Source organism: Ceratotherium simum, chromosome 9, assembly GCF_057802395.1.
Source record: "Ceratotherium simum simum isolate JZ-2026a chromosome 9, ASM5780239v1, whole genome shotgun sequence".
Classification (NCBI taxonomy): domain Eukaryota; kingdom Metazoa; phylum Chordata; class Mammalia; order Perissodactyla; family Rhinocerotidae; genus Ceratotherium; species Ceratotherium simum.
The window spans coordinates 61,112,054-61,139,029 of record NC_141908.1 but is presented as its reverse complement, the minus strand read 5'-3'; the positions used below and the strand labels follow the sequence as shown (position 1 = coordinate 61,139,029).

General features: G+C 38.6%; 1 protein-coding gene across 1 annotated transcript in view; it reads left to right on the top strand.

The window, feature by feature from the left end:
• FRZB (frizzled related protein) overlaps positions 1-8,693 on the top strand; it is a 33,470-nt gene extending 24,777 nt beyond the window's left edge. The window contains exons 4-6 of the mRNA XM_004426704.3: positions 3,689-3,893; positions 4,284-4,347; positions 7,473-8,693. Of these exons, the coding sequence (XP_004426761.1) occupies positions 3,689-3,893; positions 4,284-4,347; positions 7,473-7,589 (386 nt within the window). The 3' untranslated portion in view covers positions 7,590-8,693. The remainder of the gene's footprint in view (positions 1-3,688; positions 3,894-4,283; positions 4,348-7,472) is intronic.
• The last annotated feature ends 18,283 nt before the right edge of the window (positions 8,694-26,976 follow it).

Here is a 26,976-nt window from a genome sequence, read left to right as displayed (position 1 = left end):
GCTGGTTAAGAGTCAAACTTGGTTTCTTCAGTCAGTCTAGCTCATGGAAAACATCAACAGAGTTGGAAAATAACACTTATGGAAGTTGTTAGTATTCAATTAAGGAAATGTTTTGTTATCTAGCTTGACCTAGAAATGTGACATTCTGATAAAGTATTAATTGAAGAGCTACCAAACCAAATGTAGCTGACAAATTTAACTGAAGGAGGGAAAAGCCTGTTGTATCTGTGCCAGGTACTGGGTCAGGTGGTTTCCATACGCTCTTATGTAATTTTCTCAACTGCTCCATGGAATGTATTATTATCCGTATTTTATCTGTGATTATTGAACCTAAGTTGTCTTTTCTTTGGTTATTCAGAATGTACTTTTGGGTACTGGCATGCTTCCAAGTCACAGATATCAATTACCATTAAATTTGGAAGAATCCATTAATAGAGTTTTCCAGTTGATGAAATAAGGGATAAGACAATATTTGCTGTTTTCTATGGGCATTTTTTTTTTTTTTTTTTTTTTTTTAAAGATTTTATTTATTTTATTTTTTGCCCCCAAAGCCCCAGTAGATAGTTGCATGCCACAGCTGCACACCCCTCCAGTCGCTGTATGTGGGACCCGGCCCCAGGATGGACAGAGAAGCGGTGCCTCAATGCGCACCCGGGATCCGAACCCGGGCCGCCAGCATCGCAGCGCGCGCACTTAACCACCAAGCCACAGGGCCGGCCTCTATGGGCATTTTATTGTGATTTTTTTTTCCTAGCATCTATGAGATTAATAAAGGTCATGTTACTATCTCTGCAGAAGACTGCTGAGGCTGAGTTAATGAATAAACATGGCAATTAAATAGATTTTTTAAAGGGAACTTTAAAATGAGAGTTTTATTATTGAGTTTACGTGCTCATTTTAGAGGATATAGGACATATACAGCAGATTTATTTCTATTTTTATACTTTTGGGACTTGGAAGGAGAGAAATAAGTAAGATTCTATAAGAGTAATCTTTGATCTTTGAAAATACTGTGTATTAAAAGGTATAAGGTTGAAAATTCTCAGTGTGCTTAAATCTCTTTAAAATAAATGCACCTAGTTTCCCAAGTTTTTCTTCAAAGGAATTAATTTTTATTTTTTTCTTACTACTCAAGAGGAATCTAGTTTCTCTCAGCCAGTGATGGACACGCTTTCCAAGGTTGAAAGGTTATGTTTATATACGAAGTCAAATGCTTGCTTATCTGAGGACCCATTCCTCTACAAATTGATGTGAAAATCACAGGAAAAGGAGGTCTTAATTTTTAGGAGATTAGCTTTTAAATTTAAAAATGCTAAATGAACTTTTAAGTACAGTTATACTAAAAACAAAAGTATAATAATTTTATGTCAGGGAAATTTAGTTGAGTTTGTATTTATTTTACTTATTATCAATTTTTACTTTATCCAACTTCCTTAGTGCTGCAATGGTTGGTGCTATTTTTTTTTAAAGCTAAAACGCTAGTGGTTACAAGTCATGGTAAGGGAAGATCACAAGGTAGCTGAAGTGAATATTATAAAGTGGGGTACAGATCACAATTAATGGAAAGGAGGTAACTTCTTTTTCAGAGCCAAACAATAACCAGGTTGCCCATAGTTTAAGGATTTTCACTTCTCGGGGGCTAACTAAGAGCTTCTTTGGGGAAGACAGGTACTGAAATGAATAAATAGAAGGAAAAACTCTGAAAAGAAAATAGATTTTAAATTCTAAAATATATTGATTTTCATCTTTTTTTAAATATCTGCATGTGTCTATTGAGAAAAAGGATAATTCAACAAAACCTCTGCTTCCTTCAGATTAATTCAGTTAAAAGCTCTTGAGCTTTAACAAAATTACTTGAATAATAAAAGTAAGTCTTGTAGAGAGATATTTGTTTTGGAGTGGGTACATGTGCTAAAAATTTCTAAAGAAAATAGTAGACACACTGGGTAAATAAATCATTAGTTTGAGAACATTTGCACAGTTCAGTAATCTCTTATGGTTGATGGATGCTATGAAGCACATTCACGTAAGCCAGGACACACAAAAATGTCTGCTAGCTGGGGTTGTGAATTTATCATCTGATTCTCCCAAATGACATTTCAAAAAGGGCAGTCTTATCTTTTGTTAAAATACAGACTAGAAAGGACACTAATAGAAACGGACTCCTTCACTCACAAATCGCACCAAGCAGGGACAGCTGGGCAGTTAGAGTTTGTTTGCTACAAGTTCTCATACTTGAGACAACTAATTCTCTGAAGATTGAAATATCTGTGAAGCAAAAATGAGGTTTTTGTCCTAAAGTGTTCAGAATTAATTAGTAACTTAATTTCTGTCGTATGTATGTTGTATTGGTGGAATGTTATTGAAAGTTTCTGTATGGAGTGGGGGCATTGATGGGGGAATGGTTTATTAGCTGGCTTTATATTTGCATGGATTACTTTTTTTCTATTCCTTTGTAGTCTAAAACCCCTGAAATATGTGGGAAGGGACTCAGATGAAAGCGGTTTGCAGATATGTGCCTAAGAGGCTTTCAAAAAGTGGATTCATGTAGATAAATTGTGTTTTCCTCTGTAGAACATCCATGGATGTTGAACTAGAGCAATGAGGGTCAAAAGCCATTGGCTTCTTACTAATTGACATTTTTACTTCTTCCTAGGCTTTTTCAAACTCTCCCTTTTAAAAAAAGCTCATTTACCAGAAATAGGAATTTAAAGAATTTGGCTCTTCCACAAGGGGAGAAATACAGAAAAGAAACAGAACTGTACTTTCTACATTGAGTCAAATACTTTGACTTTGCAACCGGATCGATTATTTGTAAGGCAGTTTCTCTTTATATTGAGAAGTGACACCAACTCTTGTGAGATAAATTGGGTGCCAGTATATCCATTGAGAGAGGTAGATTAATGCAACGGACAGGTTAGACTGTATTCCATAGCATGTGAGGAGAAGGAATGTTGGAATGTCTGACTGCAAAGCAGATGGAGGAAACAAGGTCTAGTGGTGACAGTTTTTATTCAAAAAGAAAATTTAGCATACCTACAGGGGAGTATAAAAGATAATCTGTACTGAAACAAAGGAAGAAGCGAACTGATGTCTGAACAGTGACTAAGATGAGGAAGGTGAAAAGATTGCAGAATCAGTTTGGGAAAACCGTAGAACAGGACAACTGTATAACACTAAAGAGACCCCCACTTCTTGAGAAAATCTATTAACAGATCTGATAGAAGAATGCTGACAAGGAAACAAAGTGCGTTTAAGTACTAAATCTTTACATATAGTGAAATTAATATAGTTTAAATTTGTGTTGGCAGCAATTGAAACTGCACATATGCATATACACACATCCAAAATAAAATTTTGGAGGAAAATTAAATCAGATTCACTCAACCTTTGATTGTTGATTTCTCACAATGAAATACATACACACACATATGCATATAGACACACAAATATATACACCCATGCAAATTGGAAGAGGATCGGGGCTGAGGGCTGAATATTAAGGGGCAGGTCTGTTGTGTAGTGTGTCACATACTACTGTTGAAGGCAAAAATATCTGGTTGACTTTTCCTCTCCATTGAGCATCAAGTGGATAAGAATTGAAGAGAAAGGAGCCTGTTTGTCTTTTTGGAATGGGGCACCTATTGTGTGTCATATTACCTTATCACCTTTGTTGTCTTTTATCCAGTCATTCGGGCTAAAGTTAAAGAGGTAAAGACCAAGTGCCATGATGTGACTGCAGTAGTCGAGGTGAAGGAGATTCTAAAGGCTTCTCTGGTAAACATTCCAAGGGACACTGTTAACCTTTACACCAGTTCTGGCTGTCTGTGTCCTCCGCTTAACGTTAACGAGGAGTATATCATCATGGGCTATGAAGACGAGGAACGTTCCAGGTAACGCCCTCCTTAAGGATTTGGAATACTTTCTACGCCTGTCGCATCCTTATTGCGTTTCTCTAGAGATCTTACTTTGGGGTTCTTACTCTGGGATCTGTTCTGCCCTCTAGGGGATTACAGATAGGTTTTAGTTGGATCACTCAATTTCAAGTATTGGATAGAAAAGTGTATGTGTGCAATTTGTGGATGTGCATTTTTCTGGGGAGAGGGATTGTGCCTTCATTTGTTCTTAAAGGGGTCCATAACTCCCAAGTAGTTAAGAATTACTGTTCTGAAACTTGGCTGTCCTATTCTAGAATAAACAGATAAGTCTTTCTTGGCAATAATTCTTTGTATTTTTTCAGTAGTATGTTTTAATTTTTCAAAAATGTTTCTTAAAAAATACAGATTACTGTTGGTGGAAGGTTCTATTGCTGAGAAATGGAAGGATCGACTTGGTAAAAAAGTTAAGGTAAGCCTATATTTTATGTTCCAAGTGATATACATAAAATAAAAGTAGAAAACCAGCCATTTGTCATTTAAACAAAATAGCTGTTCTCAACTACATGAGAAATAGCAAAACCTGAGATTATGTATATATTTTAATTTCAAGGACTGAGTTTGTCTTTAACGTCTATTTCATTTGAGGAGTGAGTTCTCTGTCTGTGTATCAGAGATCTAACTACAGTTGCCTGACTTCGCATGGTGAGAAGTCTAGCTGTAGCCGGTCCAGTCCTGGTCAAGTGGTTCCACATTATCATTAGGGCTCCGGGCTTCTTTTGGCTTTCTGCTCTGCCATTTTTAAGGGTATTGCTTCCATACTCACATTCACCTGGAGGTCACAAGATGGCTGCCCCACCTCCAGCATCACACCTACATTTCAGGGAGAAAGAAAAGGGAAGTAAAAAGGGGTTTCCAAGTGCCTCACCTAGCAACTTTTACTTAGAACTGGGTCTCGTGTCCATCCCTCGCTGCAAGAGAGGCTGGGAAATATAGTTTTTTCAGCTGGGCATATTGCTTCCTTGAACAAATGTGCAGTTCTGTTAAGTCAAAGAAGAAGAGAAGAATAAAGGATGGCTACGAAACTACCAATGTGGTCCTGATGCAGACATCAGTTCCTATGGACAAGGTGCGGCCACATTCATCTGTATGTAAAAGATCTGACCAAATTAGGTCCTTAGAGTAGTAATGTAGTTTTATTTTTAAGCCAGTGACTCTTAGATTCTGGGAGTGATGCATTTTTTAAAAATCCCAGTAAATTACCTTAATATGGAAGGTTCCATTTCTTCTTACTATACTAAGCAAATCTATTTCAAAGAAAGGAATATGGAGGAGTATGTGTAGAGGACCTAAAAATAAAGAAGAGAGGTGGGGGGTGGGTGGGGGGAGAGAGAGAGAGAGTGTGTGTGTGTGTGTGTGTGTGTGTGTGTGTGTGTGTGTAGTGGGCAGGGAAGGGGAAAAGGGGAGGCGAGAGTGGGAATTTTACCAAACATAATACATCCTCTTTCTCTGTGAGTTTGAAGGCTTGGGAACCCATTTACAGGGTAAGTTAAACACCCCTGGGCAGTTTATCTTATACATCTGGCACGTGACACAGCAGACAGATTTGAGTGTAAGTGGCCTACGAAAATGTAGAGGGCGTTGTTTTACAGGGAGAAACTACCCTCCAGTAAGCTCTTATTTTCCTCATGTATTTGTCAAAAGTAAGATGTATTTCAAGTTCAGATATGCGAGAGTTCTCTATTTGTATCTCTTTTCAATTAGTTTGGTGTTTGTTAAAAAGTGGCTCTTCTTTAGTATGCTGAAATCTCCTAACTGTCCTTTTATTAATTTGGTTTTCTGCTTGTTAATGCAGAACAGGAATTTGTCCTAAATTCTTGTACCAGTTGGAAGAGCTTTCAACATTCCTGCTGCAAAGTATGTAACAAGGCTTGCGGCTTCTCTTTGGTACCAAAACAATTATCATCATATCAAGACCCAGGGCACATGTCTCGTTTGTCCTGTTCCTTAGTAAGGGAAACATATTTTCCATTGCTTTCTGGGGACTCACTTACTTATTACTGTGAAATCATTTATATTCTCGGTCTGGATATAAACATTTAAAGGGAAGAATTAAACCAATAATTTGAACAGTTTTTTAATTCATATGCAGATATTCAGGGCTAAAGACCTTGAATGGAAAATCCCTCTTGGCTAGAATTATTGAGATCCTTGCTTTAGTTTTCCAGTCAATTTGAGGATGTAATAAGAAAGAGTTTTTATGTAGGATACTGTGTGTTTGTTTTTTTTTTAATGAATTGCCCTTTTCAGCAGATTTTTTCCTCTCAGTGGATAGATCAAGAATTAAATAAAGACCTTTTTATGGTTTTGCCATGCAAATTGTTGTTTGCCTAAGTCTCTGTTGCAGCAGATTGTTCAAGATATTTGGCCTGTCTTGGGGAGTTGAGAATCGACTGTTTTTTAATATGAAAAACAATAAGATTGTGAAGTAAAGTGTGCTAAAATGAAGAATTACTTTCAGTAATTGAAAAATGATAATTTATTATGTACTAAGCACTTGATACATTGTTCAACTGTTAATCTTCAGAGCAGTCTTATAAGCAGATTCTATTAATTCCAATGTGTAAATGATGAAAATGAGATCTAATAAGTTCAAGAAACTTCTCACGGTAACTGATGTAGTTAGAATTTGAACTTGGGCCATCGGACATTAGTTCTTTGCTACTCATAGTGGCCCTGGACTAGCAACGTTGGCATCACCTGGGAGCTTGTTAGGTATAAAAATCTTAGGCCCCATCCCAGACCCACCGAATAAGAATCTGCAATTTTAACAAGATTTCCAGGTTATTTCTATATTCAATGAAATTTGAGAAGTACTGCCATAGTCCTTATTCTTATTCATTGCCTATAATACCCCTAATATAACTTCCTTTTAACTTATTTTATGTAAACATTAGGCATTGTTAATGTGAAATATTAGTAAACTTGATTGTGGTTATTAGAAACATTGGTAACATCTGCTTCGTAAATCTTAGCATGAGGGCAGAAACTTGTCTGTTCTGTTTGTTGCCCTTGGTAGATATTACTTAGAAAAATGTTTTTAAGAGACCCCATTCTCCCCCAAATTTCAAATTTCTTCACTGCTCAAATCACATAGGTTTAAAAAGGCTGTGTTTTTATGTGTCATAAGAGAGGAAAAGGAAGAAGAGCCCTTCCTTCAAATTCTTTGTGTTAATCTTCCATTTGTTGATCATCTGTGAAGCGCCAGACTTGTGCATGTTACCTCAGGAACTATCCACAGATATCGATAGATATTTTTGTCACCATTTACTGAAGTGGAAATTTTAAGTTTAAGGTTTGCTATGACAGAATTACCGATATATTAGAGGTGGCCAATTTTGTGCTTTTTAAAATCAGAGAATTATGTTCATATAGCATCAATTTTGTTGTTACCCTGGGATATGGATTTTATACTTTTGGGAAAGTAGTTAAATGCTTTTGGATCTGACTTTGCAGCCTTACTCAGTTGTTAGAATAATAGAAATGATGACCCTGGTGATCAGTGCATGTGACCATCTTCTGTTTTAAATTTTGCAGCGTTGGGATATGAAGCTCCAGCATCTTGGACTGAATAAAAGTGATTCCAGTCCCAGCGATTCCACCCAGAGTCAGAAGTCGGGCAGAAACGCTAACCCCCGGCAAGCACGCAACTAAATCCCGAAATGCAGCAACTATGTCAGTGGACTTCCTATTGAGACTTGCATTGCTGGACTAGCAAGGAAAATTGCACTATTGCACGTCGTATTCTATTTTTACCACAAAAATCACGTGGTAACTGATATTACTTTTATTTTCTCTTTTGTTTTCTGCTTTTCTCCCCCTCCCCACTTCCGTTTTTTTTTGGTCTGGATGCAGATCCTTAAATATATTATATGTATTCTATTTCACTAATCATGGGAAAACTGTTCTTTGCCATAATAATAAATTAAACATGTTGATACCAGGGCCTCTTTGCTGGAGTAAATGTTAATTTACTGTTCTGCACCCGGATTGGGAATGCAATGTTGTCTGCAAAGAGAGATTTCTGGTATATACAGAAGGCTAGATATGCTGTAAAACATACTCTGCTGATGTAATTACAGCCTCATTTTCCCATGCCTTTTGGGCATTCTCCTCACGCTTAGAAAGTTCTAAATGTTTATAAAGGTAAAATGGCAGTTGGAAATCAAATGCCACACAGGCAAAGCAATCAAGCACCAGGAAGCATTTAGGAGGAAATGACACACAAGATGAATTATTTGCAAGATTGGCAGGAAGCAAAATAAACAGTCTTAGGAGCTTGGGCAAGAATGTTTTGCTTGATTGAGAAGCACAACTGAAACCAGTAGCCATTGGGGTGTTAAGAGTAGCATTTTTCTTTTGGCAGTACATTTGAATTGTTTATGAATATATTAATCAGCATTAGGGAAGTAAATTATAACTAGACATCTGCTGTTATCAGCATAGCTCTGTTTAATTTGCTTCCTTTTAAATAAACTCATTGGTGTAAGTCTTTTTTTTCTTTCTTCTTTTAAAATCTCACTTGCTGCATTAACCATATTTTAAAAAAATATGTAGCTCTATAAAATGCTCTAGTAACAGGATGGTAAAATATGAAGGTTCTTGTCTTTCTTTTTTTTTTCATGTATGTGTCTGTGCACTACACCCAAGCTGGACTGAATTACAGGCCTATGCACTAGCCTGCGCTTTATCATTTGGATTTGTGCTGTTTAATGCTCAGTAAAATATGCCTAATAAAAGGAATTACGGTTGTCAGGAGAGAGGTTATTCTGACTTTTGAAACAAATGCAGATTCTCATTATCCAAGCTGCAGTGCGATCTCCAGGGATGGCAGGGAACAAACAGATGCTTTTACTTCCTTCCTCCAGTAGGGTTCTTGAGAACCAGTGCCAATCACTTGAAAATCTCATTTCCTTCAATTTACATGTTTGATATTAGAACCAAATTTCTAAGCTATGGTTTGCTGAAAATAAAACACTTATGAAGCAAAATGATACTGTGTTTCCTTCTGCAAGGACAATCATGCAATGAAATTCATTCCTGAACAAAAGTTTCCCCAAATGGTAAATAATAATTCATCTAAATTCTCTCTTGGAAGTAAGAGGACATCCTTGCCTTCTGACTGACCCCAAACCCCAACAATTTCCACAATCCCAGAAGAAGGAGTCCCCACCTTTGCCCACATGAGGACTGCAGAGGCTTTGGAGCTGCCATACGGTCGCTTTCAGATAACTCTGCCGTCTGCCCTTTGGGCTTGAGTCTCAGGTGGCTAGGGCAGGGGCATCTCTTTCTAGATGCTGCTGGCATAGGCTTAAAAAGGTGAGTTCGGGTGTCACGGGTGTAGTGAAGTGCGACAGTGGAGGAACTGCACCTCAGGCTCCCTCATCCTGATATTTGTGCCTCAACTTGAGCTTCAAGGACTGAGGACTAGAAAGTTTTGTTTCTGTATCATCCTGTTTTTCTCATACCTTTTTCATGTTAACTATGGGAAGAAGGGCAAGAATTAACTGCGTGAGATTTAAAGAAATTTGTTTGTCAAATCCACAAAATATCTCTGACACTTCCAAAGCATAGTAAGGAATTTTAAGTGATGAAATGGTTTGGTGTACAATGAAAGCCACGATGTTTCCAGCCCCTGCGGCTTTCTTTTTTTGGGGTGGGGGAGTGGGGGGGTGGGAGGTAATAATTAGTTTCTGTGTAGAGATGTGATGCAATTTATACTCAATACATATACAATTATGATATTTGTAAGCAAAAGACCAGATTCCTAGACTCAGCAGTGTTTTTTGCCACCTTCCATTTAATGATCTATACTGGCGATGCTTGATTTTGCTTATCTATATGAGGCTTTGTCAGTTATTTTATGGTTTATAATGGTATGAAGTGCAGAATAAAGTCCATTTGGTATTTCAGTTTGATAGTTGCAATATCTTCATTAATTAATTATGTGTAGGCCTCTTTGGGGATGACATGATTTTTATCATGATGGTCACGTTTCTAATCAGGCTGCTAAACCATTTCTACTCTGCAGTTGCCATAATACAAATACATCTCATTAGTGCCTCTCTACAGGCCTTTCTGACAGGTACTAACTTTCAAAGCCACTAGCATTTTAATATATATGTATCCTTGTCAGTAACCTTGAGATCTATGAAATTAAAATTTCTTTGGAAACTTTTGTTCACCTTCTGGATTTTAATTTTCCTAGCCAAATAACAACAAAATGTTAGATGCATGCTGAATAAACTAGCAAAAATTAAAATAACAGCAAACTTGGATTCTCTTCCTGGATCCATGTGTATTTTACTGTGTCACCTACAGAGTGTAATCTGATTCGGTGCCATATGTTGCACTGAGCATTTGGGGGTGGGGTGGGACAAATCCATGTCTTTCCACATCTGTTATATATTAAGAAAGCAAATACAAAAATTATAATCACTGAGTAAATGGCACTACTTAATGCCTTCTACAAGGAATTATTTGCTATTATTTTTCAACAAGTAAAATGACTAGAATATTAAGTATTTCAAGATTGGTATTGATTTAGACTGAATTTTAATATTTAAATAATACAAGCATTCAAGAAGATGGTAAAAAATGAAGTAAAGCAGAGATTTCTAATGTCACTGAAATCCAACCAATAGAATTTTTAAATTCGGTTGCCAGCTGTATTAATATTAAGAAAAAACAGCATAGTCATACCTTTGATAATTATCTCTTTGGGGTAATAATGTCTAACAGTGGCTAGTGACAAAACACTTGCATGTGTATTACCTCATGTAATCCTTGAAAGTCTGGGAAGTAGGTATTGTTATTTCCACTTTACAGATGAAGAAATCAAGGATTTAGAACTTCAGAGTTATGTAAGTAGCATCACTTACTCAGACCCTCTTATTTCCCAAGTTACGTGTTTTCCACTATTACAGTTGCTGGTAAAGAGATAAACCCATCCTGATGTGAAAAAGCGTAGTGTCAGGCACATAGTGGCTGGCTAATGCTTTCTTAAACTGAGGTCTACCGACTGTATGTCAGAAAGCCTGTATCATATAGTCCCAACTGTGACGGCAAATACTGTCACTTCAACTCTTCACTTGTCCACACCTATGAAATAAAAATTTCAGTGCAATGATTCTCATATAGGATAAGCAGGTGAATGAACAATTAAAGCGATTCTTTTGGCATCAATAGTTTAAAGATATATGATTCTCAGTGGAGAAAAAGGTATTTTCCCTCTGTTTCTGTTTTCTCTTGAGTTTGGAGAAAAGTATGGAGTTAATAGTGTTCCACAAGGCCAGGAGGAAAGCTGAAATTAAAAGTTGATGGTTACTACAAATAAAAGCAGAATGGCGCTTTCCACTGGCATCCTTGTATCTCAGAGCGTTCCCCTTATCCCTCCCTCCACCTGAGTCCTCCCTAATCTAGGAAAAAAACTATTCTACATAACCTAATTCCCTCTGCTTTCTTTCGTTAAATATTTTCATTATGACAGGGATTCAACATGTTGAAAGATAACTAAAGCTGTTTTTCTTTGGGTAAAATGCACATATCATTTGTGGTTTCTGCTTTGAATGGTGAGTGTTGAGAACTCAAGGAGCTATGAGGAAGGAAAGGATGTGCTCAGGGAAGCCTGTCTAGTCCAAAAGGAAAGGATTTGTGGACTGTTGAGGAGGCTGACTCAGAAATGAAAGGAAATGCAGAAAAGATCTTCCCACTAACCACAAGGATGTGGAGGGGGATGACACCACTTATTATATAGTAGTGCTGTGGCTGCCCTTCCCAACAGCCGTCACCGCTTCCACACACGCTTAACATCATGAAATGGGATGATGTTACAACTGTAGGGTTGGATCTTAGGAAAGTTTGGGGCATCAGCAAGGGTGGGTCAGGGGTGATGTATGAAACTTAGGATAGCTCTGAGATGGTAAGTAGTCGTGAAATAGAACAAAGTATTTCTTATCTATACTGGATGGCGAATAAAGCTAATAAAGCTGATCTGGCTCACCCTAATGTTTTTATTGCTACATTATTTTGGTGACTCTGGGGAAATCAGGGCTTCTCAGAGATGGGATCCCTGTCCTAGCATTAAGATCAGAATTTGAGGTGAATTATCATGACTTAACCAGGCCAAAGAATAGATTTTATATGAACAAAATCCCCACTGAAAAACTCTTTCCCTATGACCTATAACAAGTGATATATCAGAGCTTTAAAAAGAACCACGAAACTCAGAAATATTATACCCACAAAGACTGCATTGTTCTGTCTGTGCACATTCATCTCTTTTCCTCTTGGCCATTCTCACCTATTCTGCTTCTCCTCATATTGCTTGGCTAATTAAATCAAAAACATGCATACAGCAAGTATATTCAGAATTGTTAGAAAATCAAGCATGAAGCAAATAGAAGAAACTGATATTCTTTAAATCCATTGATCAATATCCATAAAGCGTCTCTGGATTTCTTTCAGATCACCCGTCCAGGCAGTCTTGTCCTGAGCTGCTCTCGCACACCCAATACCATTAGCCTGGAACTACAGCTGCCCACTCTCCCTTTTCCTCAGAGACATTCAACCATTCAAACTGGCCCCCTTAGCACATCTTGAAAAGAGTGTTGGAGTTAGGGCATCTGGGTTCCAATTCTCGCTTTGCAACTCACTGGCTATTTAGCCAACTCTCAGAGTTTTAAGATCCGTCGAGTTGAGCCAGAAGGAGCCTATTGAGCAGTGCTTGGAGCACGGGAGGTGCTTAATAAATATCAGAATTATTCCCTCTTTTACTCTTGAATATTCTCTGTGAGGTACACACGTTCTCAAATAGGGATCTAGTGAGTGTTCACCAAGCCAAGAACAAAAAGTGGCTTCCAAGAGATCCCATTCCTGCCCTATTCTCTCTCCTCCATCTTTAAGATGCCAGACTCAAAAAATCCCTTCAACGCATCCTTAAGTTGAAGACTGAAATCTTTTTCCATTTCCTCCTCCAGTGAGGCGAATGTGCTTAGAAAGTAGCACGACCAGGAGACTGAAGGAATACTCATTCGATTTTAAGAAAGATGAGATTCTGGAAAAACTACAAAGTACTCTACAAATATTTATATCACTAATATAAATTTAGTTGTTTTATTCCAAATATTATGATTTATTTTGAAAGTCAAAAAATCAAAATATTTCTCCAACCACCTTCAAATATAGAAGATGGCAAACCTACAGAAAGCTTAATATCTTTATGCAGGTTGTCTCTATAGAGATGTCAACTTCCAGATTAATTCCCTTAATTTTTGAACTTGTAAGTGAAATTGGGTTTTTATATTGTACTACTGTATCCATTGTAAGTAACAGATTATTTCACACAAAGGAGCAAACCAAGTAAAGCAATTTTCTCTTAATATTATTGGTAAAAATTTGGCTCCCCAAAAAGGTTATTGTTCATAGTTTAGGTGAGCAAGGAGAGACCACTTGCAAAGATATGTATTCTCATATGAGTTGAATTTTGTCAGAGGAGCTTCTTGGTATTTTTCATTTCCTAGGGAGTTCCAGAAGTACTAAAATTATATTGAGACAAAGTGTTTACATTTTAAAAGTGCAGGCTCTGCATTCCAGGCTACACACTGAGGGTTCTCAAAACAGAGGCAGCTTTTACTGAAACTTGGGAAATAAGGATAACTCATAAGGGCTTGAACTAGTACATATTGGAAAAACAGAAGACAACCAAAGAGCCAGCAGAAAAAGGGAACAACCTAATCCGGGGGTTAGCAAACTTTTCTGTAAAGGAACACATAGTAAATATTTAAGACTTTGTGTACCATAAAGTCTTTGTTGCAAGCTCTGCCATTGAGACTCAAAAGCCGACATTGACAATACGTACATGAATGAGTGTGGTGGAGTTCCAATAAAACTTTATTTACAAAAACAAGAGGTAGGCTGGAATTGGCCCTCAGACTGTAGTTTGCCCATCTTTGTGGGTCTAATCAAATGCTCACCAACTAGTTTGAATTATTTTATCATTTGTTGGATTTAATGAAACAGGTAGTTTTGGTGGCTTAGTTTAACTGCTAAGAAAGCGTAGGCTTATGCTTAAATTGGACTTTGCCTAAAATTTTACCATTAGAGATTCAATCTTTTGGGTCGAACATTAGTCTCTTCAGGAATCTGCTTAAAATGAGGGGCTTAAACAAATGTATCATCACCATTTTCTTAGTATCAGTTAAGTAACTAGGACCAAAAGAGGCCCTAGAAGCTGCATGAGAGTGAACGGTGCCTAGAGCAGAGAAAAGGGGATTGAAAGGGGAGAGCCGTGAAAGGCAGGTGTTAGCCTCCCACTTTAAACAATTATTCATAGGATCCATTTGACCACCCAATAATATATTTGTTTGTTCCTACAAAGGCACATTCTTTAGGAATAAAGTCCTGCATGAATGAGTGCTCAAATATCCAGACAGAGAATACCACTTCGTTCACTGCACACGCATTCAACAAACACCTATTTTGTTGCAATCTTGGTGCTAGGAATAGAAGGTAAGAAGTAGAATAGGGTAATCCAGCAGGGATAATCCACATATAATGCAAGATGGTAGAATCTACACAAGAAGCAAAGACAAAGGGTAATTCTTTTGAAAAGTCCCTCAAACTGCTGGTCTCATTTCTCTCTTGCCCTCCCTTCCATTCATTCTGGTCTGGTGTATTGACATGTGTTCCTAGTGCTGATTATCCCTTATTTTTAAAGCTGGCATGCCAGTGATAGTGAAAAACCATAAATATGGTTGGTAGTTCTCATTTTTAAAAACCTTATTTACTCTTTGCTATTTCCTTAACATTTCCATTTAAAAGTTGCTAAAACAGAAAAAAGATACTAGGAAGTGTTGCTCATGCCCTAAAACCCTCTTGTGTGTTTAACCCATTCACCATAAGCTTGATTTACAACTGCTTTCCTTGCTTGATGAATCCCACATGCCCCCTAATTTAAACATCTTAATGTACCTCTCACTGGAGTGCCTTTTTATTTGAATGTAAATTGATTCCGAAACTGCTTCCAGTCAGAAGTTTGTGTTTGATATACTGTAGCTTAGAGCTGAATATGGTCACACTAAGGTTCAATCTGCAAGGCACAGGATTGAGGTTCAACTGCCACCGTAATTAACCTAGCCCCAGTCAATTTAATCGTAAAATATACACTCCAGCTGACTGTTTAACCTGTCAGACACAAATGAAGGGCATAGATCCTGAGCCACTCAACAAACGGAATGCAGTTTGTTCATATAAATGCAAAAGATTCATTTCTGTATTTGTGCAGCTTATGCTTTTTTGAGGACTTTCAGAGATTTTCACTGGAAGGCAGACAAGATTGCTGTAGCATTCTAGACTTGAAAGCAACCCGCTCACTCTTATCTAATCCTGGGAAAACCAAATATAAACCAAGGAAGAGAGTGGCTTATGGATCAACTATCCCATTCAAAGAGAGTGTGCTGGAAGACACTGAATGATCTCCATTTGTAGGTAATTCTAGAGTTTAATAATTATTCCTGCTATTGGCAAGTGACACTGCAGATTTTAGCACAAGGAAATGTCAAGTTACATGAAACATTTAGTGACAATTACAAAAGGCATGCTTTGTTTTCAAGTACTCTTTTCAACACTTTACACTTAAATAGCCAAATCTGAAAGTATTTCAGACTTAGGTTGAATATCATCTTAGTAAGTCAGTAAAATTTCAAGTCCCACTTTTCTCCTTCGAGCTCAGGAAGGAGTGTGTTGGCTCCAAATACGCCTGGGTTCAGGTGTTATCTCTCCTTGGAGACAAACTCCAGGCCTTTTCCCTAACCCCCTTCTCAGAGCCACAGCCCGGAGAGCGGGGAAACATCTTCCAATGATGAGGTCAGGCCGACTAACAAAAACATGAATGGGTGAGGCAATGGGTGCACAAACATATCCAGAGAGGATAGGCCTGGGGCCAGAAAGAGTCCAGGGCTCCACAGAGGATGCTGGCACCCTGGCCCCTGTCTAGTGTCACCACAGCCAGAAGCCATGTTGAAGCAGAATGCTGCCTCCAAAACACAGAGGACGGTGATTTTGACCTACGTAACCAGGCCCAAAGCAGGACAAATGGCTTTTTTGTCTCTGGATATTAGATTGTGGCCTTAAAAATTCCTGAGGCTTGGAGTGGTTAGAGAGGGCATAGCAATCGTTTCCTCCACACCAGGAATCGTGCCATGCTGTAAGCTTCTTCTTCCCATGGGAGGAAGGGAGGGAAAACAAGCCTGCTTTAATGACATGCAAATTTAAATTGTAAAATAGTTCTTTACATTTATCTAGCACTGTTAATTTCAAAGGACACTTTGTCACTCACTCATTCAAGGGCCAGTCTTTACTGAGCACTATTGTGCCAGATGCTATGGTTGGCGGTGGGCGTTCTCGCATGGTACCTGCCCTGCTGGAATGGACAATCTGATGCAGGAGGCAGATAAGATGAGTGACAAACTGTGAGAAGTGCTAAGAAGGATAAATAGGATGCAATAATAGAGACTATCAAGGGTGGAGGCGGAGGGGGCAAGGACCTGCTTACCAAGGGTGATCATAGAGTTAGAATCTCTGTGGAGTTGGTGAAGTCAAGCTTCAGGGTCCTTCACTTGTCTTGGCCTCTTCCAAGGTCCTAAGGAGTCCCATGATCATGTGTTTTTGTAAAATTTGCAAATTTAAGATTTAAAAATTTTCCACAGAAACAGTTCCCCCAAATTGTATAAGTTTCAGGGCTCACAAAGTCTGAATTCATGCTTGGTGGTTAGGGAAGAGTTCTCTGAGGAAGAGACATTTTAGTTGATTCCAATAGGATAAGAAGTAGTCTGCCATGCTTGATGTGGGATAGTAGTCCAGGTGGGCTGAAGGGCCATTTGAAAATTATGAAGCTGGAAATTGCCTAGCCACTTGGAGGACCTGTGGAGGGAGTAGAATGGGGAATGAGGAGAGAGGTAGGGGAGAAAGTTGGAGAAGTTAGCAGGGGCAAACATATAGGGCCATGGTGGTCATATTAGGGAGACTGGTTTGTGGCAAAGAGATATGTAGAACTATTGGAGTATTCTAAGCAGGAGAATAACATGATCAGATTTATGTTTTTAAAAGATTACTCATACTCTATAAGAGAACTAATATGGGCTTGGGGGCGTGATTGGAGAAAGGAGGCTTTTGCAATATTCTAGGTGAGAGAGGATGGTGGTTTGGATTAGAGTGGTGGCAGTGGTTATGAAGGGAAGTAGACAGATTTAAGATACATGTTAGATTTTGAAATCATAGGACTAGGTGATGGGTTGGATGTAGGGAGCTGGTAAGAGAAAAAAGTAAAAGATGAGTAATTTTCTGACATGAGCCACAGGATTGATGATAGTGCTACTTACTAGGGTAGAGAAGGCCTAGAGAAAGGGAAAAATTGGGTGGGTGGGTTGTAGGGGAATAAAGAGTTCTGATTTGGTTGTACTGAGTTTGAGATATTTATTAGTCACTCAATGGGAAGATGTTGAATAGGCAGTCAGATATATGAGTCTGGAACTTAGAAGAAAGCTATAGGTAAAAATTTGTGAGTCACCAACCTCTAGTTGGTAAAAGTAACATATTTTTAAACTATATAAAGTTCCTATTTCTGTGCTTTCTGCTGGTTCTTCACTGCATAACTGAGACAGGACAAAGCTTCTAAACTGGATTGAGTAGAAGTGCTCAATTGAAGAGTTACTTTCATATGGAACTAGAAGATTCTTAATAAAAATGTGTTGGAGGTTGGATAGAAGCACTACCAAAGGGTTGCAATAATCAGAAAAAGTTATATTAGGAATATCTAAGAAGGCATTTATTAATATTATAATGGATATGGCTTTATATGTATAAATACGTCGATGTTGAATCTCGTTGAAAGTGATATAAAAGCAGAATAATGGAGGTAGATGTGATTCTGCATTATTTAATCCTACTCGAGTGTGCAGGAATGAATTAGGTATCTGAAATATGCATACCATCTTAATAAATCAGACTTTAGCTTTGTTGTCAGAGTTAGTTTACATTTCTCAGTGGCCTGTGAGAAACAATTATATGATCACCACTGAATCATTCCAATCAATGAACAGACCAGGCTTTTAAAGCATACATGAAATGTGACCAACATTGTGTTTGCCTGTGGATTAAGACCTTGAATTTAGGAGGTTTCAGTTAGGAGATGTTTTCCCAGAGTTAAATATGCATTTTTGCAAATAAGCAAGGAAGAGAAATATTGGCTAATCTGGCTCTCTAATTTCTTCCAAGTGTAACTGAAAGTTCTAAGTGTCAACTATAATTAAACACAATATGACGGTTTAGGATCCTGACAAATCTGTATTTGTGCATGGTGTCTATAGCATAAGAGACAATTTAGAAGAGCTGTGAAATGGAGATACAAGCGATAGTAATTTGTTATGCTGGACTTCCAAAACATTCTTATTTTTTCCTTAGGGAATATAGATTAGTATACATAATCAGTAGTGCAAATGCAATAAGAGCTGTATTATTCTTTTTTTTTTGTGAGGAAGATCAACCCTGAGCTAACATCTATGCCAATCCTCCTCTTTTTGCTAGGAAGACTGGCCCTGAGCTAACACCCATGCCGATCTTCCTTCGCTTGATGTGAGACACTGCTACAGCTTGGCCTGACAAGTAGTGTGTTGGTGCGCTCCTGGGATCTGAACCTGGGCTGCCAGCAGTGGAGCGCTCGCACTTAACGGCTATGCCACGGGGCCAGCCCAGTTGTATTATTCTTAAAGAATTTCCTTCATTCATTAGGCTTTTAGAAAGTACACAGGTATTGAAACAACTTTGGAATTCAGGAAAGAGATCATTAGGCTGCAAGGTAAGATTCTTAGGGAATGATATCTGTAACTATATAACACGAAGAGTGCCAGGATCCACTCAGAATTCAACTCTATATGAAACTTTCCATGAATGGATTTTGTATGAATGAGTTTCCATCTTATTTCAGAATCCCTTTCTTCAGATTCTTCTCTGTTTTTTGATAAGAGTAGGTGATCTAGGAGTTTTCACATCTTATCTTTATGGGACTTCTGTCCTCCATTACCCTCACACACACAATTTCTGAAATACTTATTTTGAAGCTTAATAGTATTTGATTAGGAGTCTAATCTAGAAAAAAAAAATGTTGGCATGAGGAATGTAGCAGAAAATGATAAGCACAACAGGTAAGCCAACATAAGAACTTAGGGGTGAAAATAATACTTTTTGGGTTGTTTAACATTAGAGTGTTAAACTCTAAAGAAGTACAAATTAATGATAAGATAAACACATTTTGGAAGGTAGAAAAAGAGGCAAAGACTATGATAGGATTATAATGGAATGATTCAGGAGACCTGGCAGATAGTGCTGGAAAGAAAAGTAATGCAGTTGCAAATTCTGCCCTTTGTAGAATTTTTGGTATGTAAACTAAATAGGGCAGATAGAACTGTCACCCCAAGCTGTTTCCTTGTGAGGTCTCTGCCTCCAACTCCAACTTTCTGCAGTCATCAGCCAACAGTGAGGTCCAAAGTCAAACCTAAGTCGTTAAGAAGGAAGTGTTACCACCTGGGAAGTCAACGACACCAAGCACGGACTCTGAAAAGTGACCCATCCCTCCTTATAGCTGGGACACGCCAAGGGTCTGATGGTCATCCATGCTGCTGTAGGCAATCTCATGGCCGAGCACCTGGAGACGCAGCAGTCACTTCTGAGCTCTAACAGACATCTCAGGGAATGGGTGGCATGTGGCTCCAGAGAGCGGCTGCACCAGCAGAAGGTGGAGCTTCTGCCTGGAGACTGTCCCCCCTCCCACGCCCTGCCCGCCAGCCCCCCACCTACTTACAGAGCCAGATTCCACCCCAGGAGTTTCTCTCATCCTGCCCCTAGAGTCCCCTCGGCTTTCTTACTTCCATGTAGCTGCCTCACCACTTACACTGGAACTACCAAGGGCAACTAAACAATTCAGTGTGCTTGTGGCTACCCAAAATATCATTGTTGACTGCATTATCCGTAAAATACCCTTATATGATACTTATTTTGTTTGCTTACCTTTGGTTAAAAAAAGATCACTTTTTATTAAAAGAAAACCCTGAATGAATATGAGGTCTTTATCTCATTGTTGCCAAGTGTGGCTTTTGTTAAATCTTGAGGAGTGAGAAAATGGATAACTTGTCATCAGCCACTCATGGAAAAACAATGGCTTAAATTTTTGACTTTCCACAAGATTAATTTAAATTTGGGAAAACTGGCTAGACTTTCCTGTCTGTTGTGTTCTTTAGTAAGTACACAAGATAAATGCATCCCAGCTAATTTTGCCCCCTATTTCGTATATGAATAAAATTAGTTGTGTGTGCAGTTCGGTTGCCCCTGCCTTCTAGATCCTGCAGCTGCTGTGGCATGCTAATTGAATTGTCAACAATAAACACAGGAAAGGAGGCACTTTAAGCTACCATTTCGGGCCACAAAACCGTCGCTTAAAAGCTGCCTGCTGTTTCTCCCAACTATGCATGAAAAGCAGTTAAGAAAAGTCTTGTATAACTGTAGTCTGTTAAATCAAGGAGAAGCTGTATGTTGGAACTAACAAAAGACATACAAAACGCTTGCAAATCTTCTCAGGACCAAACTGTGTGCAATGGTGCTTGTAAGAATGCGTGGCCCAATTAATGGGAAAACACTTAACTAAAAGTTAAATTGCCCTGTTGCCTTTTGCCCTATAAACTAGTGTCTAGCCTTCAGCATGGGAACGCTAGCTGAATGCTTATTTTACCAAGGCGGAAACACAATGAACCAGATATGAACCAGTCTAATAACTTTACCAGTCCTGGGCCAACTATTAATGCTAAGAATTTATCTTGAATGAATACATACCTCTTTGTTATTTCTGATTGTGGCAGGGAAAAGGTTACTAAATTCCCACACGTGATGGTACAAAAGACCCTGTACCAACACAGCAGCTCCATTTGACACCCGTGGAAGGAAGGGACTGCAGCCATGTAGGCTGAGTTAAAAAAAGCACAATCAAATAAAGGTTGCATTCGCTGGCAAGTAGATGCGGTAACATAAACTTAAGTTACCAGTTCTTAAAAGGTGTGAAGTTATTTTCTTGTTATTAATAGATTACAATTTTGACACATTTTTTACCACTTTAAATTATTTATAAACTGTTTTAAGCTCCAAACGACATCTCGGTTTAAGGTGTTATTGAAATAATGCCTGGGATAAAATACCTATGCCATATCTTTGATCCCTGAAGCTGTTCCCTGGTGGTATAGGGTGTGTAGCATCAACGGCCACGTCAACCCGGCAGAGGCCACGAGAAACGGCCCACAGCATCTGGAGGCATATTTAAAGTCACCGGTCAACGTTTTCTTAGAAGTAAGATTTTGAAAATACTGAAAGGAAAAGCTTGAAAACTGCTAAAAATAGAATAGTTTAACTTAAAAAATTGTTCCCCATGCAAACAGACATTTTAAGCCTGTTTTAAAATTGAAAGTAAATAATTTACAATTATCCTTATGTTGACATGCACATAGTGAAAATATATATAAGATTTAAAATGACTTATCAAAGTTTTAAAATTAACATTATATTATAGAAGCCTAGATTCGTGGGAAGTGTACATGTATATATGTGTATATATATAAAAATATATGTATATGACTATTTGAAATGAAAATGTTTTCATCAGCTGATTTCAATTGATCCTTATTTATTTTTTGTGTGAGGAAGATCAGCCCTGAGCTAACATCCAATGCCAATCCTCCTCTTTTTGCTGAGGAAGATCAGCCCCGGGCTAACATCTGTGCCCATCTTCCTCTACTTTATATGGGACGCCCGCAACAGCATGGCTTGACAGGCGGTGTGTCGGTGCACGCCCAGGATCTGAACCTGCAAACCCCGGGCCGCTGAAGCACTGAGAGCGTGTGCGCACTTAACCGCTATACCACTGGGCCGGCCCCCTTAATTTTGTTTTTAAGATTAGGGTATGGCATACTGTAGTAATTTAATTTTTTAAGCATTATTTTTGTTATTTCAAGTGTGGATCATAAGTGCCTTTACTGCTGACAGCAGCATTCTTTGTTCTATCAAGTAAAAAGCAGCTGTAATAAGACTGGGTTCTTTGCTTCTGTCTCTATTTTTAGTAAATCAAGGATATGTCCTAGAAAATGTTTCCTATGATATTTTTTTTTTCCTTTTTCTTACAGTGCCCAATGAAAACTAATCATCTTTAGGAAAATTAAAGTCTAAATCATACAACATCTTGATTCAAATTGTGGATTATACAGGTAGGATGGATTTGACATCTTTCTAACATCAAAACTATTGCAACTACATATTAACATTCCTGCCAAATGGAGAAATATGATATTAACAAAGCTGCATCTCACACACACACAGAGAGTCACTCATAGAACATCTCTGTGTTTAATCAGTTGACTCAGGTAAAACGTGGTAAGTTATCAGGAAAAGGCTATAAACCTAAGTGGTAGAAACATTTTTTTATTTCTCATTTGCTCTTCTCATTTTTATTTTATTCTTGTTTATAAAAATCCTGTGGCAAGAATTACTGGTATTCAAAACATGTCCTCTGAAGTTAATTATCCTTGCTTATCGATTTGAAACAGCTGTAAAACCTGAGGGGCTCAAATGAGTTTCCAAACATGGCCGTCTACAAGAGCCTACGATATATCCTACACGAGCAGGGGGTTGTTTTGCATTCTTGAAATAAAGCTTGTTGGACTCCTGGGTTCTCCTTGGGCCTCAGCGAAGACTATGTAACGCCTGTGTGTGCTTTTGAAAATATTCAGACACCAAATGAAAGGTTAGCAAGGGAGAGAAAGTCAGCCAGCAGAAGACATTGCCCTGCAATGTTTGCAGTCAATTAAAGCCCTGTTCAAGGTTAGGCTGGAGTTCCTCCAACTGTGGTGTTCCATGTAAAATAAAATATTGCCAGCTGTGGTCAATTATTTGATTTCCCAGTGAAACTCGAGAAACGTGTAATCACTGTTAATATGGTAAAAATTGATCAAGTGTGACATGCTATGTAATTTACTGATTGCTATAGCCTTTTAGGTACCAACTCTGAGAGCAGTACCCACTGATTACTTTCTAGATCTCTGGAGCTCAAGTAAGAGTTAGGTTAACGTTTATATTTGAAATTTAGCTTTATGTCACATGACAGAGGATTGGTTAAGAGACCTATGATTTATTCACTTGAAAGAATAGTAGCTACTATTAAAATGTTTTTATAAGAGTGTTCAATAATGCAAGAAATGCTTGTAATTTAAGTGAATAAAGCAGGTCTCAAAGTTGTACATATAATGATTATAGTCACATTAAAAAATCTGAGGTTAAAGAATTGCTAGAATATCAAAACATCTTTTTTCTGGTACCCATTTCTATTAAGCCAAACGTACTGATTCAAAAGGTACAGTTGGCAGTCTGTGTACGATTTGGGAAAGACGCATGGGAAAAATAATGCGTTAAAAGCATAAAAAATTGTAAAGAATCAAAACCAAAAAAAAAACCCAAAAAACCAACAACCAGTGAAAACTAGAGGGATCTGAGAGCCCAGGCATTCACTTTTACAACTAGTGCCAGGAAATTAATTCCCATGCTACATGTGCTTTGGAGCTAAACATTCTTGGGGATCTTAATACACTGATTATCTTTGGAGGAGGTAATAACGATGTGACCATATAATCATGTATAATCATGCTCAGGAGGGTGAGCTCTGGAGCTAGTCATAAATTCAGTGTCAAATCTGTCCGATTCCAGCTTTCCATCTATAAAGGGGGAGTAATAACGTTACCTACCTAACAAGACTACTGGACAACCAAGTGAGCTGATGCATAGAAAACACTGAATGTGCTGCCTGGCCCCTGGTCAAGTTCATAAGTGTTACCTATTTTTATGAGTTTTAAAATGTACATTTGTACTTTTCACATTATCAACTACAATCTGTAGGTTTTATTTTTAGGATACAATATATAATCAGCATTTTAAAGAACTTTTTTTTTTTTTTTTTTGCTGAGGAAGATTTGCCCTGAGCTAACGTCTGCTGCTAATCTTCCTCTTTTTTTTCCTGTGTGAGCTGCCGCCACAGCATGACCACTGACAGACGAGTGGTGTAGGTCCACACCTGAGAATCGAACCCTGGCAGCCAAAGCGGAGCAGGCCAAACTTAATCACTAAGCCACCGGGGCTGGCCTTTAAAGATGTTTTTGTGGGCACAAAATATTTTTAATTCTCTCTGATGAAGATTCTAGGGTCTTCTCTTTTGTTGCATCTCTGGGTCTAGCAATCCTGCCCTTTGTTATCCTGGCTAGTTGATCCACATATTTCAAGATGCACTCCAGCATTGCCTCCTCTGTATTTTGCTTTTGGCCCTTAAATTCCACCAAAATGTACATAATCGTTTCGCTGTATTCAACAATCATGTAATTTTGAAGCAGAAAAAGTCCAGTTTTAACTTTGGCTCAACATAGCTGACCTATCAGCAGACAACTCGGAAAATGGCCAAAAGCTAAGGCAGAAGTTCATGTTTCACCTTCTGGGGGCGACAGTGCCATCTACCTTCAGTAGAGGCTCTTGAAAAGCCCATCATATTTTAGATTCCAATTTTTACTATTTATAGCTTCTTAGAGTTACAATTTTATTGGCAATAATGGCTCAAAAGGGGAGTAGGGGCACTAAGTCCTTGCGTTTCCTGTGTATATTTGGTTCACTTTAAGAAACCAAACAAAATGTCTCCCTTAGTGTTCACAGGGCCTTTGGTCGTGCCTCAAAAGAGTGGCTAGGGCACACTCTCTGCTGGGGTTGCTCTTGCAGGTCTAGTAAAGATCCCTGCCTTGGTGCCACCTCAGCTAAGAGGGCTCCTCCCAAAGGTCAGGTCAAGGTTGGGGATCTGCCACCACCATGGCCTAGAAGTTCTGTCTCCCTTTGCTGACCCGGCTAGGTGCGGTGGCCATGCTCCTCATCTGGTCTCCCTACTTCCACAGTGTGTATTTTTATTTCCTGCCACTGGGCCTTTGGTCAAGTCCTCCTGGGGCCTCTGACAGGTGTCAGTCGCTTGGAAGCTCGGAAGGGTTTGGAATCGCCTCATGCAAATTTGTCCACTTCTTGCCCAGCTCCTTTCAGGCTCTGCACATCAATAGTTTGTGGGGGAAGAGTTCAAGTACCACCTCACTGAGCGCTCCACTAATGTCTAAAAACACAGCGTGTGACACTTTTTAAGGAATACAATAGTATGTGTCTGACATGGACCAGTGTCCAAATTGCCTCTACAGTGTTTCCTTGAACTTTTGTTTTCCCTGAGTTCTGCAGATAACTTCAAAGACAAGAGTCCAGATTTTATGGCCTCTCTGTAGATAGTTTTGCAGTAAGTATCCATTCCCAGCACCGTTTAGAGTATCATGAGCAAAAGAACAAACGTGCTTTCACTTGGAGGGTAACCAAAGCTTCCCTCTCGTGTATTCCCTTTAAGCTCATGTAGCCTGCTGTAAGCACAGAAGAGATATTTAAGCTGTTTTATTGTTGTTGGGCATCAAGACAAGCTGGCACTCAAGTTCCTTATAAATACCACATGTTTTTTGGTGATTTTCCCTGAACTGCAGCTTGGCAATTTTTCCTGCAGTAACCAGATAACACACTGGATTTTTGGATAATTGTATTGTAATTGATTTTCTAATCAAGGTAATTCATGCAACCAAGATGAAAATACTGAAAACTGAATACCTTGGTCAACGCTCAAGTTTCCTAAAACAAAATGGTTATACTACTTCTAACTACATGCCATATGATTACTTAAGTTGAAAGAAATGCCCCAAATCAAATCAGCTGGTGGTAGTGGAGGTAGATTAAACTGGAAAATGTGGAGATTTGTGTAACTGTGTGTTATTTTATCTAAACATAAACTTCACCAGTGAACCCCCAAAGCAGGGTCTCGTTTCCATTTGGAAAATTGCAATTGGTGTTTTTTTCATTGTCTGTTTTGGTTCTTATGAAAAGAAAGTGGAAAAATGCCTGATGAGGTGGTATAATGCTTAAATCCACACTCTGGCTCTAACTGTTCTCCCCACAGGGTTCAGTCTGCAGTCTCTAACACTTGCTACTATTAATAAAAGGTGAATAAAATGATGCCTTTGTCTGAAGACATTTGCAGAATTGTAGTTGTGTTCCAAAGGACTGGAGGCTGAGAGGAGGGTGTGAGAAGGCCAGTTGCCCAGGGCACCAATCTAAAGAGTCGCTAAATTTGTTAAGGGGTAAGGCACCCAGCCAGCCATCAATGAACCACAAGTGCTCTGTCACCAATCTAGGTGTCTGTGATGCTTGAAACAGTTCTTACTTTAAGCTGTACTACCACATGTGCTCAGAAATTCTAAAGACCATTTATATATTTTATTGAAGCAATTTTTTAAAAATTGGACATGCAGTTTTGCTCTATACTCATGTTAATGATGACTTTAGAATTAAGGTTATAAAGACATCTCAACATTTTGAACTTAAACAAGGAAACCAGCACCATCTCCTCCCTTGTCTGCCCCCCCAAACCCTCCACAATAGAAAAAATTGTTTTCCTATTTATTTCTTATTTGAGGATACTGCAATGTTTCTGCACCCTGGCCAAATAGTAAAATCACTGAGAAATCTGGGCCCCATCAGAGTCCAGTTGAAACAGATCTCTGGGGGTGTGTCCCAGGAATTTATATGTCCTAAATGCTCCCAGGGCAATTCTGATAGTCCATGAGGCTTGAATGAGAACCACATGGCAATGGTTACTCTTATACTCTCAGAGTTTAGCTCACATCTGAAACACCTGGAGGGCTTGTGAAAACGGATCGCTGGGCCCTCCTCCCAGAGTTTCTGACTGAGTAGGTCTAGGATGGAGAATTTCCATTTCTATCAAGTTCCATTGCCGGTGGATGCTGCTCCAGGGACCACACTTTGAGAACCACTGCTCTGATACTGAGTCTGACTCATTCTGCATATCCTAAGGTATTTTCACTCCTAGAAGACTTCCGGAATT